This window comes from Corylus avellana, chromosome 8, assembly GCF_965113065.1.
Source record: "Corylus avellana chromosome 8, dhCorAvel1.hap1.2, whole genome shotgun sequence".
Lineage (NCBI taxonomy): Eukaryota > Viridiplantae > Streptophyta > Magnoliopsida > Fagales > Betulaceae > Corylus > Corylus avellana.
In genome coordinates, this window is record NC_142497.1 from 5,966,088 (window position 1) to 5,983,513 (window position 17,426).

At 35.7% G+C, this 17,426-nt stretch overlaps 1 protein-coding gene, 1 long non-coding RNA gene and 1 pseudogene across 4 annotated transcripts; 1 reads left to right on the plus strand and 2 right to left on the minus strand.

Annotated features, from left to right (window-relative positions):
- Positions 1-5,196: 5,196 nt before the first annotated feature.
- LOC132164789 (uncharacterized) lies at positions 5,197-11,348 on the minus strand. 3 transcript variants are annotated; one of them, XM_059575347.2, is made up of 4 exons: positions 11,230-11,348; positions 8,419-8,508; positions 6,950-7,068; positions 5,197-5,523 (listed from the first exon to the last, which is right to left on the minus strand). In XM_059575347.2, exons 2-4 carry the CDS (start codon positions 8,504-8,506, stop codon positions 5,407-5,409), a joined length of 324 nt encoding a protein of 107 aa, XP_059431330.1. In that variant the 5' UTR covers positions 8,507-8,508; positions 11,230-11,348; the 3' UTR covers positions 5,197-5,406. The 3 variants fall into 3 exon arrangements, with proteins under 3 accessions (XP_059431330.1, XP_059431329.1, XP_059431331.1); XM_059575346.2 differs by having other exon boundaries at positions 8,419-8,601; positions 11,230-11,347; XM_059575348.2 differs by lacking the exon at positions 11,230-11,348 and having other exon boundaries at positions 6,950-7,062; positions 8,419-8,627.
- On the plus strand, positions 8,735-9,758 carry LOC148584017 (uncharacterized). The gene is made up of 2 exons (XR_015913012.1): positions 8,735-9,022; positions 9,535-9,758. It is a non-coding gene; the product is annotated as an uncharacterized LOC148584017 (long non-coding RNA).
- Positions 11,349-16,061: 4,713 nt separating the features above from the next.
- On the minus strand, positions 16,062-16,754 carry LOC132162805 (antimicrobial ginkbilobin-2-like protein pseudogene; annotated as a pseudogene).
- Positions 16,755-17,426: the final 672 nt, after the last annotated feature.

Genomic DNA, 17,426 nt, shown 5'->3' on the forward strand with positions numbered 1-17,426 from the left:
TAGGGATATTTTAATTTTGGCGGGTTGACTTAAGGACTTATTATACATTTACTATATATATAGGCAGTTGGCAGTTAACGGACGGTTAATAACCGCCCTCCTTTTCAGCCCTTCCAGTGAGTTCCTAGCCTTCCTGCTCGTCGTCCACACTTCCGTCCAGGTACCTCTTATTTGGACTTGACAAAAAAAAAACCCAATAACGATGTCGTTTTATACCCCCAATATCGGTTCTTATCAGGTATATCGAAAACCGATAAGCAAAATTTTGTTCCGATTACCGAATCTATATACAAATCCTAACCGATTACCGGCCGACGACGGTCGGTAATCGCGCGGTTAATCTGCCCACCCCTACCTACTAGTGAGTTCCCAGCCTTCCCACTCGCCATCCAGGCTTCCGTCCAGGTACCTCCTATTTGGACTTGACAAAAAATAAAACCCAAACTCTGATGCTCTCAAGTTCATAAAAACAAGTATTATTATCAGTACGATAGAAAACAAAAGAGAAAACTTCTATTTTTCTTGAGAAAAGTGAATATTTCTTTGACATGATTTGAAAAGGGAAGAAAACAAAGACAAATGGTAAGAACATGGAGAATAAAACTAACAACAGTACATCAAGCGTGAAAGTATTTATTCCATTCATCTCTTCTGTTTGTTAATTCAAAAGTCATTTCTAAATTCCCTCAAAGTTTTAACAACTAACATGCAGATCACGCACCATAACAAAAACAAACAAAAACAAACAAAAAAAGCCTCAAATTTTGAATATACTTCATCATTTCCTAAAAAAATTGTGTGGGGGAATTGGTGATCTTTCAGTTCGAAGTTAGCAATATAGAACTACAAAAAGCAGTAAATCCCAGATGTACTTCATTGGAAAGTATAGGTATTCATCTTCAACTGCCACCAATGCCAAGTTAGAAAGCTGCTTTCAATTTCTCCAGTCAGAATCTGTGTATTTGTCATTGTCGTGAGAGAGAGAGAGCCTGCAGATGTATTTATCCAAATTATCATCATCACCACCAGTCAGCCTCTGTGTCAGCCTCTGTCTATTGATCATCATGATCACCACCAGTCATTTTAGAAATATGAACACCGGGAACTCCTCCCAAATCGGCTCCTCCATGGACTGCTTCCAAGGATGTAGATGTAGGTGCTATGCAGGTATCATCATCACCACCAGTCATTTTAGAAATATGAACACCGGGAACTCCTCCCAAATCGGCTCCTCCATGGGCTGCTTCCAAGGATGTAGATGCCGGTGCTGTGCAGGTATCATCATCACCATCAGTCATTTTAGAAATATGAGCACCGGGAACTCCTCCCAATTTGGGAACACGAGGAATTCTGGCTGCAGCCGCGTTGGAATTTTGCCTAAAACTGCCAACAGTGAGCTGAACCCATAATAATTAGGCAATTTTCAAGCTAACAATGTCAATCTTAAAAACATTAGAAAAGCAAGCAAGGGCTAGCTTACTTGTATGGGAGTGGCCGCAATCAGTGTACCCGCTACACCAGCAAAAACTTCGCCATTAGGCTTCGCCAATGTGATAATTAACCTGCCGTCTATGCGATGTACATCACCGCTTTCGTTTTCAGATGATGAATATGATCCGGTTAAGTGCAAAATCTCAAAGGGACCCTGCATGAAAGAGCAAACAAAACCCTTTAAATTTCTAATTTCATATAAATGAGTTGGAACCAAATGGTAACAGTGACACTAAAATGATTGAAGGTAAATTCTCCAGTAACCATGTTCTTGAATCTTGACAAATGTAACTGGAGAATTTATAGTAATAAGTTGACAAATCTTGACAAATATATGTAGTAAAAAAAAAAAAAAAAAAAAAACTAGCCACCCAGCAAGTCAAGAAAAAGAAAAAAATTAATTAGGGAAAAAGGAATGATAAAAGAAGATTCAAACGTACATCATATTGTCTAACAGAACCAGAAGGATCAAAATGGCGAATTATAACACTGGAGAGCACACCAGTAGCAGAAATAATAAAAACTGACCGAGGACCCTGAAAACATAACGCTATCCTTCTAACGATATCCTGCAAATGACATAAAAAGTCTTAATGTACCATTAATAGAATAGAAAATATGCCAAGCAAATTCTCTCACATCCATCTAATATTACCTCATTGATCTTGACAATGAGTACATGAAGGGTGAAATCTCTACCTGCTGTGGCTCCAGCATAGTCACCTGCATGCATAAAAAGTTCATGTGTGAAACAACTAAACCTATAAAAATATATTACTCTTTAACTAGTAATGTTATTATAAATCACATTTTTATCGTATAACTATACTACAAATTTAACATGGTTGTCCCAACCCGCCCTTAAATCATTCTTGTTAAAAAGTAAAAATAAAATAATCTAAAAGTTTGTTGAGACCGTCACCGCGCACGTAAACTTTGCGGGAATTCTTACAAGGCCCTCGAAGAGCCTAGCTTTATCAACCCAGATAAATTCACTAAGTCCATAACATCAAAACTTCCATACCCACCACCATACATGATTATTGTTTCACCAAAGACAATGACAACATAACAACAATAACAATAAAAACTGAAAATAACCCAAATAGCAGAAACACAAGAAACTCTGAAAAAGAGACTCAAAACGGATATATACCATACAACAAAATATTGAATTATAACGCAAAATTAGATATCACGAAGCGCAAGAAGCTCACCCAAAGAAGCCGAGAACATGCTCTCAGACATTGCAGACGGAAGGCCCACTCTGTCCCCATCGACCGTGTACTTCCTAGGCCGTCCCCTCCCCCTCCCCCTCCTCTGCAGTACACCTCCTAAGCCTGTTGGGCCGGACGACCCTTCTACTGAGCCCACCGCCACGACTGGCCCAGCTCTCTCTGCGCCCACGCCCGGCCCATCAACATCGGGCACCACCTCCATGGATCAAGAGAAAACCAAGAGAATTCTCAAAGGAAATGAGAACCAAGTTAAAGAGAGAGAGTGTGTTTGGCTCTGACAAAGACGAAGAAAGAGTTTGAATAAGTACGTACAGTGCAAAAGGCGCCAGAAGAGAAAATGAAATTTGTTCGATTGAATTCGGATTCTTGGAAAGTAGCGCAATGGTGAGAAAACTACGTACACGTCGCTCAGCACGTATTTATACAGGGACTGTTGTTTTCTCGTCTCCCAAGAATGCCCTTTTGACAATTTTTTATTTATTTATTTTTCTTTTTTCTAAGCAACAATTTCTGAAAAATTGACTTGGGATTTGAGGGAAAAAAGACAAAATAAAATTATTATACTTCTTTTATATTATTAAGGGTTGAATGGTAGTTTTGCCATAATCAAACCACTGCCTCAATTTCTAAAAGTGTCACAAATCATACACGTCATTAAGCGAAATACTCATTTCGCTAAATACTCATTTGACACTTTCGTTCATTTTTTGACGGAAATTTATGTCACCTCACTTAAAATAATGGCATATGACTCTCATGCATGCCACATATTTTAACCAAATCAGTATATCTTATGATGTGATTGTATATCACAGGTAGTACCTATGTTTTTTTGTGTCAAGTGGAGTGCATAAAATAATTAAAAATTATTAACTCCAAATAAAAAATAAATAAAAACCCAAAATCGATTCAAACCAATCTATCAAATTTATCCCTAAATTGCTTGAACCCTAGTTTTAGGAGTGTACAAGTGGTTGTGGTTAGCGGATTATTGGTTAAAACCGATAACCGCAACCGCCTAAGGCGGTTATTAGACTTTAATAAGCTTCGATTAGGCGGTTAGTAGCTATTTTATAACCAGTAGTTTTATAACCCCTTTTTTTTATTATGGGCTTTGGGCTTTTTTAGGTGTTTTGGGTCTTCATTGTGCATATTTTTTTGGCTTATTTAAATTGTTTTAGGTTAATGTGTTCTCAAAAACAATGAATATAATGAAACACAATCTTTAACTCGTATTTAAAACAACATCGTTTTACTGTTATATTTTTAATATAAAATATAAAATATATATTTATATTATTATATATAAAGGTAGGCAGTTAGCAGTTATTAACCACATTTTCCTTCCCCTAAAACAGCTAACCGCCATGTCCTAGGTGGTTAGCAATTTTTTATTACTGCTTACCAAAGAGGTTATATGGTTATGCGGTTAACGGTTATAAGCAGTTAGTGGTTATAATTGTCCCGGATTATATAATGGTAGCTTGTGGTTTTTTGTCATCTTCCCAAAATCGCAAGAATCTCCGTAAGCAACTCCAGTGTTTACAACATGTTGGCTGGCCTTGGCAAAGCTAAGGTTCTTTATACTCGATAATTGCTTCATTTGTTTTGGGTAAGAAAAAAGAAATGCGATTTAGCTATTTTTTTCATCCGCGGAGTTGAAGTTGTTGTTGGCACTCGCAGTAGGGGTGAAAATGCGATTATAGTTAGCGGTTATTAGCTAAAATCGCTAACTACCATAATTACTACTTTTTAAAAAAATTAAAAAATTAAAAGAAAAAAACCAAAACGCGTCGTTTCATATATATAACAGCTAACCGTTAACCCATTAACGGTTTTGAAAATACCTAAAACTGATAACCGTAACCGCTTAGGCGATTAGCGATTTTTTCTAACCGCCTTCAAAAGCGGTTAATGCGATTTGTGCAGTTAACGGTTAATGGCGGTTAATAACCACCTGTCTTTTCACCTCTCGCTCGCAGCGATTAACAGCCGGAACCTAATTGCTATTGACATGGGTTCACTAAAAAAAAACGGCATTTAATATATATATATATATATATACTGAAACGACTTTTTTAAAAAAAATCACGTCATTTAAAAATTCGTCGTTTACGCGCCATAATGCCCCTTATTTTTTTTCCCTCCCCTGCTGGCGCTAACCCTCTCTTAAAAGAATTGCTCTCTCTCTCTCTCTCTCTCTCTCTCTCGCTACCAGTGAGTTCCCAGCCTTACCGCTCGTCGTCCAGGAACCTCCTATAGTCCTATTTGGTCTTGTCAAAAAGAAAACCCAAACTCTGATGCTCTCAAGTTCATACAAACAAGTATTATTATCAGTACTACAAAAAACAAAGGAGAAAACTTCTATTTTTCTTGAGAAAAGTGAATATTTCTTTAACATGATTTGAAAAGGGAAGAAAACAAAGACAAATGGTAAGAACATGGAGAATAAAACTAACAGCACATCAAGCGTGAAATTATTTATTCCATTCATCTTTTCTGTTTGTTAATTCAAAAGTCATTTCTGAAGAAACAAGTGAAAAAAGAACTACAAAAATGAATCAGTCTCTCCCTTTCTTTGGCACATTCAATCAATTGAGTTTACTCCACATTCGTTGTCTAAATACTTTTGTTCCCGAATCACCAGATGATCAGTGTATGGTTGAAATTGCATCTGTCAGTCCATTTCATCATCTAAATGTCCAAATAATTCTTTCCAGTGAGATGATGCTTGTTCTGGGGTCCGTAAAGTCCAGATGTGAGGCTTGGCTTTCTCACGAATTTCTAGAATTTCCTGCATCCAGAGTGTTTAGCATGTTATCCTATGAATACAAGGATATTTATAGGCCAAACTAAATTCATAATCACCACCTCAAGTGACAAATAGAAGAGGAAAGCAAAATTAAGGATAACCCACCAAACAACTGCAGCTAAGTTTATGAAATAAACTGCCCTATGAAGCACTAGTTCCTGGTGTGAATTCAATATGAACATATACGGCCAATATTAAATTGATGGATCTTTCCATATTCACATTCAAGAACGGACTTTTCTAGTCGTAAAATGGCGAGAATTAATGTAACACACTAGACCCACCCTAGGGTAATTTTGTGATGTTCGCCAAAATGAACTTTTCGTTATTTTAGCAACCCTAGCTAAAATTCGCTCTTTCCGCTGCCAGTTTTACGGCCCCCAAAATACACCCCACGTTAGCTTGAAAACTAAGTTCTCTCCCTCTCCAAACTACGACCTAAAAGCATACATCAATTGGCACAAACCTTCTCCCTCACAGCTGCACCAGGAAACATGTATGATTCTTCAAATTTTTCTCAAACTTTTCCTATTGAAGAATGGGTGTGATGCATGGTACTTCTATTCACCTACCCGCCAATTCAAAAACATCAACAAAAAAGCTCTATCCAAAATAAATGTGTAGGCCCTCCCAGCCTCCCATACAAACTTGGAAATTGATAACTGAAACTTATAAGATTTCAGTCAATGTGAGAGGAGTATGGAATTGTTTGACCTTCCACATAGGAGAAGCAATGTTTATTAACTTTCTTTTTTCTGAAGGATCTGTAGAACATATAAAATTTATTCGTATGCTAGAATACCATCACATTTTTTCCATCTCCATGCATGGACTGCTTCTTAGCCCAATACCATAACCAATTTTTCTCATAATTCATATCAAGTTCTGTCAATATTGTGGCAGGGAATCTAAGTTTTTCCCTTCTACTACTGCTAATCTTTCTGCAAATCGTACAACTATATTACAACCTCCCAATTATTCCCATCCACGCATACTACAAAATTTAAAATTTGTCACCACTCCAGAATGACACTTAAACATCGAAGACTAATGCTGGGAAAAAAGTGTGTAATTTACGAGGGGCAGAGGGGCAGGGTTGCCAGTCTCCTTCATGTCAATACATTTTGCACCCCTGATACAGTTTCTGCAGGGCACTCTAGTGATCACACATAGAACAAGAAAGGAAATGTATAAAGACTAACTAAAAATCAATCAAATACGTAAGATGAAAAAAGAATACATCTAGCAGAAAACATTCTGTATCCAAACACATGCAACCAATAACATAATGGTGAAGATTAAATCATGAACCATTTGGTTTAGCACCCTGATATTGAAGTCGTATGTTGCCTTAACAAGTAAAAGTGATGCACATAAAAAATAAAAAAGAAATCCACAAAAGACAAACCTGAACCTCAGCAGAACGTTTTGTCTTTAGACTCAAACAATCCAAAAGGGAACTCCACTTCTCAGAACAGTTATCAAGAACACCAACCCTATAGTACTGCTGCATCTGATGAACTGGTGCTGCCATTACATAAATGCCCATCACATGGACAATACATTGCTATAAGCAAACAAAGAAACCAGTAGGGAGAAAAGGAAAATAAAGGATTTGAAATTTTTTTTGTCTATGCGTTGTGTGATGGCCTAATAAAATGGCAGTAAAGGATACAAAATAGCTGGGAATAACTGAAACAAGGTTGGAGAGAGGGTCACAAAGATTGGGGACAACATATATGTTTCTGAAACAGCTAACTCATGCTTCACAAAAGAAAATAACAATAAACAAGTTGGATTCAAGTAGAATGTAGATCATGCAAGAATTAGAACCTTACCCAAGAAAAGAGCCAAACCCCTCAATATAGGTTAGTGGCACTAACTCTTAATTAAGAAGGGAATTAGGAGTCCAGGAAAATTTAAATTGAGTGGAATTTGTTAAAATGTGTTAAATTATTAAATTAAATTCTTAAATTTACCATTTTCTATGAGCTTAAAATTTTAGGATAAGTGGTGATTTCATAAAATGAAAAGCAGTGATTGAGGAAACAAGAATGCTGAAGATGTATCATGGAGAAAATCACAAAGAAACTAAAGATAAGTAATGTTAGATGGTCAATTATCTTAGTAGGGTAAGGTTTCATGAAAATAGAAAAGATAGGGCCATAACCCAAACAGAACGCTATCCATAAGCAAACCCATCACAAAGCTGGGGAAACAACAGTGAATAAGTTAAAGTATGAACAATAAACACGAACAATGCCACCAGCAAAACTGATTTAAGAATATGGTGAGTAGAGCAAAATGTTATGCATACAACAACCTTTATTATGCAAGGACGCAGAGAAGTTGTACAAAAAGAAAACGAACACCTCAAGTACACGAGAGAAAACCAAAAGGTTTTTTCTCTGAATAACAACCAAAACACAAATGCTAGAAGAATCATTCGTTTTAGAAAGTTTCAAGAAAACTCAAATTCAAATTCAAATAAGAATTAATGGATAATTCATAATATCGCTCATGGTGCAGCAATTCTCTTTCTCCCGGAATTGAGACTCCTAAAGTAAACAAATGAAAGAGCAATTCACACAACAGAGACTTCAAACTTAGAAGCTTTTCTAATCAATACTCATGGTTTCAAGGCTTATAAAAGCGCATCCTCATAACCAAAATAAAATAACAACAAAAAATTCCAAAAAAGCACAAATCATAGTGGTATCGAAATCGCCGATTCATGGAATTTAATTTTTGATTGGAATATGAACAAGATAATGGACTTCGATGGCAACAATGACTAATTGAGTTACTACAAATTGGATTGTGATGCAGAATAGGAATGAGAAATTGAAAACGAAGATGCAAATGGAAAGAGCGTACAGTAGCAAAACCAGAGGGCATCGAAGCAGGTGGTGCAGGAAAAGCGCCGGTTCCGAGGATCCGATGGGACTTCGGTCTCCGAAGACATGTCTGTTGTAGGGTTTAGGGTTAGGGTTTCAACAAGAAAAATTCAAAAAATCTCATCGCAAACCAAACATTCTCCAAGCCTTCAAATCTACTTTCCTAAGAATTCCCAGCAACCAAAAAGAGTCTAAAATGAAGAGTAAACCTCTTATGCGGTCGGTCTGCAAAAGTGTAATTTTGCAGCAACCAATAAAATTGTTACACCTCAGCTAGATGCACTTAACAAGATAGGAACAGAAACACAGGATCTTAAATCCAAAGACTCATGTTTTATCTTAGAGTCGTGCTATCCTGCTCTCCTTCCCTCGCTCACTCTCTCTCCGGTGAAGGCAAAGAAGAACCAGCAACCAGAAAATCCCTTCGGCCAAGATGAGCTCGTCCCCCTTCTACCGTCGTCGAGGCAACCCAGACAACCCACGAGCTTCCCCCTCTCCCGCCGTCGTTTCCCTCCCTCTCCTCCCTTCAACCCACAACCCACGAGCGCCTCCTTTCCGACCGACGAGCCGGGCCACCAAAAGAGGTAAGCTTTTTTTCTTTATTCTTTTCGTTTCTCGATTTTAATTCCCTCTGGTAACTGATTTTCGATTTTTGTTGAATGATTATTGCTGGGACTTGCTTTTATTTGATATTGATAGACCATAGATGGAGAAAAAAATTTGTTGGCTGTTTTTTGGATTAATGGCCGAAGAGTGGAGACTATTTTGTGGATATGTTGTTGCTGGGTTGTGATTTGGGATGAGAAAAAAAAAAAAAAAATCGGATTTGTTTTGGTACTCGGTTTTGAGTGTGGGTTTTGATTTTTGTTGTGGTTTTTGCTTGGCTTTTTCCTCATGCATTCTATATGTTTGATAAATTTCCATGAAAAAGCTCTTTTTCCTCATGTAGTTTTTGAGCTATGTTTTTCAAAGAATGTTGGCCCTTTCTTTCTTCTTGTCATTTGATTTTATGGTTTAACAAAATTCTTCTTCAATTTTGTTAAGCTGTTTTCCTTGTTATTAACAAAATTCTCCTTGTTTCCCTTGCTTTTGGCAGGTATTGTGTAGGAAATACTTTTGGCAAGCACTTGCTGCATTTGTTGCATTGGCTGGACTGGATTTTTTACTAAGGAAAGGAAGAAGTGAATATGTGTTTATGGTTTAGATTATCCTAATGTAACCTATGAAGAGATGTTTAAGACACTTCCAATGTAAAATTATTGTGTAAATATCAGTTGGCTCAAGTTGAGCCAAGTATTTTGTTTATAAATTTTTCATGTTGCTTCTCTTTTTTCATGTAACTTGGCAATTGCCATATTAGGTGGTTATTGACAAAAATGAAAATTGTTTATGAATATAGAAATCAAATCTTATTGTCAAATTGCTTGTTTTGTTTTACTTGAATAAGAAACTACCTCTTCATTTAAAATGAAATGGAAATATTTCCTTCTCCATGGAAATAATCCTTCTCCATATACTTATCAAAACTGGATACAATAGCATAAAAAGTAGTATCTCCATAATTGGATACAATAGCATTACCAGCTAGTATGTATCTCCCCACAACCGGATACAATAGCATAAAAAAGTGCAAAAAAACATTACATCAGAAAAATTACATGAACAAAAAGTAAAAAAATACAGCACAAGGCACTTCCAAAACAGCAACTCAATATGTTGTGAATGTAGATGCTCCATTGATCTTCGACTAAGTTCTCACTTTGGTTCACAGTTCATGAAGGTCATCTTCAATTTGAGTAGGTTCAAGTGTTCAACTTCAATTTGAGCAGGAAGGTCATCTTCAATCTCGAAAACAAAAACATAACCATAGTTTAAGATAATAAGGCATTATCAATTTTAAAACTTCATTTAGGCAACTCATCAAACACACGGTATGCATCTAAAATTGAGCATGTTATAACGATTCAAGCATGCTGCATTCAACTTTTGTGACAACATTCTCGTATCATGCATATTATTTTGAATGAAAAGATAAAAAAAAAAAAAAAAAAAAAAAAATCAACAAACCACTCATTCTCATGGAAATGTCATCAAACATATAGAATGCACGAGGAAAAAGCCAAGCAAAACTATCTAATTTTTTGTGTAGTATACAACCTCCAATCGGCCAACACTTACAAAACATCACTTAAGTCACACACCTAAAATTCGTTCTCATCCTCACAAACCCATAACTGAAACCCAGAAAAGAAGGCTTCTTGTTAACAAACAAAAATCAGCCACCTAAATCAAACCCAGATTTACAACTCAAAAATCAAGACACCCAATCCATCATTGCAATCAAAACTAACAACTCAAAAATCAAGAAATTTCGCTAAATCGAAGAAAATGAAAAAATCTACGAAATCGGAACCAAATAGAAAAAAAAAAAAAGAAAAAAAAATATTGGAACCCATTCTATGCAAAGAATAACCCAAAACTCACAAACAACAAAAACGTACAATCGAAACCCACGAACGAGTTGGATTCTTAAAGAGATAATCGCAAGAGCAATTACTGTTGTTTCAGAGAGGAGGACTTCGGAGTATTTTGGATTTCTTAAAGGGGAGACCAATTTATTTGGTGTTTCAGTTTTATTGTGTGTCTGTGTAATAAGCATACGTGTCTCTCAGCTATTGGTTGCTGTAAAAGGCAAGGTTTGCAGACGGACCGCATAGTAGGGGCTCCCCTAAAATGAATAATTGATAGATGAAAATATGAAATGAAATAAAAGCTGATAAAGGTTAAATACCTGGCTGAATTGGATTCACAACATGTTATTACTACAAACCATTGAAGCTCTCACACTGAGATACTTGTTTATGGTCCAAATTAGCCCTTCTTTTTTTTGTTTTCTTAGACCTCCAATATAAAACCCTTTACCCTTTCTTTAAAATCCCATTCAAGAGTCCAAGGGGTACTATCGGCTAAAAATCACATATCATGAAGATGAAGTGAAGATCACTTATTCAAATCCTCTTCTTTCTTTCCTTCATCTTGTGTAGACATATACTTAAAAAATAAAAATAAAAAATTTGCTTATATATATATAAACCAAATGAATTTTGTGGGTTGCTTGTCCATAACAGAATCTATGGAGTAGTGCAACCACCCCAGTGCCACTGGAGGTGGCTAAGACCATCGTTAGAGCTTCATAAAGGGTGGTCGCAGCCACACCCAAGCGTTGTCAAGGATGGTCTTTGACTCTTGTCCGCTCCCCAAGTGTCATCGTGGGTCGCACTACCCCTGAAGCACCTTAGGGGTCCACCATGAGAAGTTCTAAGGGTGATGCGACCACTCCCGAAATTTTGTTATGAGTGCTAGCCATCCATATAATTCATTCAAAAAAAAAATTATTCGTGTTTTAAAAGAAAAAAATATAAAGGAGGTATGACATTTAGAACTATCATGATTACTATTATTTAGCCATCACTTAGATCCTTTTGATGTAACCATTAGAGACTCCTTGCCAGCCACTGGCCAACACCACTCCGGTGGCTCTCTCTCTTGTTTTGCATGTAACCTGCAAAAAGATATGCCTTAGCAATTTATATAATTTATTTTAAGTATTTTTTTTTTTAATATCTCAACTATTTTATTAATTCTTAAAAGAGGCAACCAACACAACTTTTTAACCTTGCAGATTAAAGAGGAATGCTACACTTTCCAAAACATTTATCTAAAATTTGCTTCTCAAATGATCTGTCACAAACCTATGAGATGGTAACGTATTTTTTAATATAATATATTACATAAGATTGCGACACATCATTTAGGGAGCAATTTTTTTGAAAATTATAGTATTTCTCCAAATTAAAAGGCTCGGTACACCATGACACAACTCGCATGTAATATCTAATAAGTTTCTCTTTTCCTATTTTTTTTTATTATTTATATGTTGTTATTTATTTTAAAACTATAAGAGGTTAAAATTCTCAACTAAGGTTGCAGATGAAGCCTCGTTAATACGTTTCACCATTTATTTTGCCTAGAGCAATGTTTTATTTAATGATTAAATTGTTCTTGCTTCACATCAATTGATAAAGATGGAATTCGGATATGATCGAGTTCAATCATGTTTTTCTCATGATTTATAATCCTCTTAATTAACTAAATGTTTGGTTTATATTGTTGATTTTAAAATTGGATATCTCTTATAATTTGTTTTTGACGGATACAATTAATGACTTAGTTTTAAATTGTTAAAGCGAAGAAGAGCACGCTTTAGATTTTTTTTAAGGATTTTAATGATGATATTTTCCATGGTAAAAAGATTGACTTCTAGATTATCATGTAGACTTTGAGTAAAATCAATGATCAAGAATATATGTTGTTATGAATTAATGAGGTGGATTCCACAACCTTGGTTCTTTTTATCTTGATAATTTACTGTTTTATTATTTATTATGTTTAGATTAATTTACTGTTTAATTTATTATTTACAAGCGACTTTAGCTAAAGTCACATTTGGTTTTCAAAAGGAACCAATAGTGCCAGTGGTGAAGAACTTGGTCTCAACCATGAATTAGTAACAAGATATCATCAAATGAAACAACACTTCCATGAGGGGAACAAATTTGTTCTCTTTTAAAAGAGAAGTGAAACTCAAAGACAAGATTACTATAAAATGTACTTTTTTTTTTTTTTTTTTGGGTATGTGTTCATATAGTGATTACACGCGGCTCACCAGGAAGAGGATATGCAAAAGAAGGAGGTTAGAGGGTTCACCGAGAGTAGATTTGACGAGACCACTCCAATGCTTAAGTTAGTGTAGTGAGGTAAGAGGAAAATTTGGTAGAATAATTATAGTGTTAATTAGGCATACCTATGAGGTCCATTGGGCTAGCTCTTTATATAGGCAGACACCCTCCTAGGGTTTGAGGGACTCTCGACAAGAGTTTGTTACCTGACGTGGAGATTCTCTCCCTCGATAAGTTAGGAGGGGCAACATGGCGTGGGCGTCGGTTAGCTAAACTAGCGAAGGGGGAATCGCTTGCTTGATGGCATCATATGGTGAATGTGCACTCGGATCTTGGTATCTGGTTGAGCCTATGGACAGTCAAACGGTTAGGTTGTCAGGCCCTCAATGGCGTGCAATCCTTTGTACTGCTAGAGATGATTAGCTGGGCTTTTCAATGGAGGGATGGTCAGTATCCAAGCCCTACAGTATCCAAACCATGGGATTTGAAATGAGTGCCTTAGACACATTGGCAAGTTTTTTCAAGACCCGCCGGTATTCGGGTCGTATAATATGTAAGAACTATGTAATACAATTAACAGTTTACAACTCTGAAAAGACAACCTTATAGTCAAGTAAATTAAAATTATTCAAAAGATTACCTTTAACATAACGAGATAGTTATCATCAATTGCAAGTAGTGTTTGGAATTATGAAGAGACAATTGTTATCTAAGTCTTACAAGTTATTACTCAAAGTCTATAAATACTGAGTAATTAACTACTCGACTACTAATTTATTTCTCTGAAAACTTTCCCTTTCTGTTATCTTATCTTCTCCAGCTTAATTATTATCTTTAGTATGTAGTTTATTTATCCTAAAGCTTTCCCTTTCCATTATTCTCTCTTCTCCATCTTTTTTTTATTTTTTATTTTATTTTTGTTAGTATTTGGGTTTTTGCTTCTATTAGGGCATAGGCCATACAGAAGTTTCAATGTCGTATGTTAAATCTTTGCTTATTTAAAGTCTGCAAGCCACCTTTGTCCTTTGTTTCTTTCTCTCAAAACCTAACTTAATTTTTTAACAATTTTAACCCTAACCGTCATTCTCTCTCTCTTGGGCCTTTGTATGAACTATGAAGCATTCCAAGAAACATCAACGTTAATATGATATTGAGAGGATGTCTAAGTATCATGCGGAACTATTAAGGATTAAGGATTGTGAAAATGCCCCCCAAAACGACATTGTTTTGAGGAAAAAAAAAATGGTGGTAACGTTTAGGGGTGGCTTGCCGGCCACCCCTAAACCACCTTTTTTTTTTTCAAAACGACGTCGTTTTTTGTGAGCATTTTTTAAATTGATTTTTTTTTTTAATGACATTTTAGTAACTTAACCTCAAAAAACGACATCGTTTTGCATTTTTCATCCTATTTGGTGGTATTGACTAACAGAGTGGCCAAATTGCAAATTTTTTGGTAGTTTGGGGGTTACTTTATCACTTTTTGAACATTATGGGACTAAAATGAAAAATTGCTGGTAGTTTGGAGGGCTAAATTATATTTTTCCCATATATATATTAGTTAGTGTTCCTTGATCAACAATCCAATTGAGCAATAAATAGTAGGTAATTTTATTTATTAATCAGTAATGGACGAGTAATTAGGATCCTCTATAATTTATTTGAACTTTATCCAACTAGTTATATTGAAGGGTTATTTTTGTCTCTTAAAAAGTAGAAAGACCAAAATACTCCTATAATATAATTAATTAGATATTATCCACTCCATATGAACTGAAGAGGATCCGTTCCTGGACGAGTAGGTTCAAAACATGCATGTAATTACCATTATACAACGGACAAAGTTTTTCTCTAAACTGAGTTGAAGAAATTTCCTTTAACATAGTTTATAAAAGTGACATGTGTCACTTAAATATGTGAGATACACATGTTTTTTTAATAAAAGAGACCAAGTCGGAATAAATTTTATTAATAAAAGCTTATGTGCATCTCACATGTTATTAAAAAAAATAGACACATGTCTCTTTTATAAATTACATCCAACCCAATTTTTGAGGAAAAATTTTTCAAAATGCAACGATATCAACGCTATATGCCACGGCACAACTAGGGGTGGGCAGATTAACCGGTTACCGATTACCGGCCGTATTCCGGTTTCGACCGAACCGATATTAACCGTAACCGATATACAGATGCTTATCGATTAAAATTTTTTATACCAGTATGCTTATCGGTTCGGTTCGGTCCGGTTAGAAATTTCATATCGGTTAACCGTTTAACCGATATAAACCGTTAAGTAGGGATGCCAAAACGATGTAGTTTTGGGATTATATATATACCTATGTAACCTTATCTTAATTTGAGATTGGGTAGGTTCGACTCTTTTTTTTAGTGATGGCATTGGATGGGATTTCTTTGCCTTTGGTGAAAGTATTTTTCATTAACTAGTTTTGTTAATCTAATTAGCATTCATTATGTTAATTAGTCCATTTGCTTTGGAAAAATGTATTTAAAAAAAAAAAAAAAAAAAAAAAAAAAAAAAAAAGTTGTGGTGGATCAATATAAAAAAGCTTCAATTTTTAGCCCAAAAAACAAATATTTGGGTCCTAACAAAAAGTATTTGGACTCTAAAACAACTCATTTTTAATAAGTTATTTTGGCCTAACAAAAAGTATTTGGGCTCTCAAAAATAAAAATAAAAACTCATTTTTGACCCAACAAAATAAATCAATATAAAGCTCACGGTTAAATCAGTTAACCGGTTTAACCATGTACCATTATAACCGATAATTTCGGTTAAAATTCTTATTGGTTCGGTTTTAACTAAAAATTATCGATTAATAATCGATAAGAGCCAAAACTGGACCGTTTTGGCCGATACCCAGGCCTAGCCACAACTCGCACTGTAAACTGTGGCTCCTTTTTTTCCAGCGCAACAATTCTGAAGCTCCACAGCAGAATTGGTAAGGCAACTTTTGCAATCGGTGCCGGAAAGGTCCCTACTACACTGAGCCGTCAACTCCAATGTCTCCGACGCTCCAAGCCTCACCGTGCTCGTCACATACGTCCTTGGGATCACATACGCAATCTCGACGAGTTTACTGATCAAATCGTTCGTCTTTTGGCCGAACGAAACGGGGTCGCTCGCATTTTGGGAATCCGTAAGAAGGTAACGGAGTTGGTAGTCAACTCGGCCGAAGAAATCCTCGTCGGAGTATTTCAACGTGCAAAGCCCGTGCCATATGACTGCACGTTTGCTATCTGGGCAAAGCGTGCGAATTTCGTTGGTGGCGTTGGATAAACAGTTGGCGCAATCTGAGGGATTGGCGTCGCCGGCGCAGATGGCTAGCCCGTATGCTCTGTCGAGGCCATGGCCTCTGGAACCCAGACAAAAACCTGTGGGAGGAGTTTCATAGGAAAGATAATTCATCAGCTCGTTGAGGCTTTTTCCATAATCGTCATAAGTGGAATTGAAATTCATAGAGTTTAAACAATCATGGTCGGGGACCGACAGACCCTTTTGCAGGAACAGAACAAAGGTTAGCAAAGAGAGAGAAGTGGTAGATTTTGAGAAAGACATTGTTCAATATTAATGTACATGGGTAATAAGTTTAACTATATATATAATTTGAGATGGTTTATTCTCTTTTCTTTTCTTTTCTTTTTTTTTCTTTTCTTAATTTAAACAAAGAACCTTGATTTGAACAATAACCAATGTAAACTTTAGTCTAAATGTCTTTAAGGCAAATTTTGTTGGTGCCTTTTTTGGCCAAATCAAGCGGCTTTAGCTAAAGTCGTATTTGGTTTCAAAGGGAACCAATAGTGGGGAAGAAATTGGCCTCAACCATGAATTCAAAGAGTAATGTTATTTAGGGTCTTTTTGGGTATGCACTTGAAAGACTTAAAAGTGTTTTACACTAACAAAGTACATTCGAAGAAAAAAGTACACGTTTAGTAAAAAAAAAATTGAAAGCACTTTTAAGTGTCCAAAAAGCCCAAAAATAGTCAAAATGCACTTTTAGCATAAGATTAAAAATAAAGCTTTTGCCAAAAACACTTTTTGATTTAAACGCTCTATTTCTCAAATACAACCCCAAACATACTCTTAATATACTGTTATATGAATGTCATACAATTTGATAATATGACAGTAAATATCAACAATTTGATCAACACTTGTAAAAATAGAAAATTAAAAGCTAATTTTTAAAGTCATGTCATCATGTCACTCATATAGTAGTCTACTGAATAA

Coding starts and splice junctions, on each gene's coding strand:
- LOC132164789 (XM_059575347.2), bottom strand. CDS start 8,506: ATGTCTTCGGAGACCGAAGTCCCATCGGATCCTCGGAACCGGCGCTTT. Junction 7,069..8,418: donor TGCCCTCTGGTTTTGCTACT/GTACGCTCTTTC, acceptor ATGTAATGGCAG/CACCAGTTCATCAGATGCAG. Junction 5,524..6,949: donor AACGTTCTGCTGAGGTTCAG/GTTTGTCTTTTG, acceptor CTCTGGATGCAG/GAAATTCTAGAAATTCGTGA.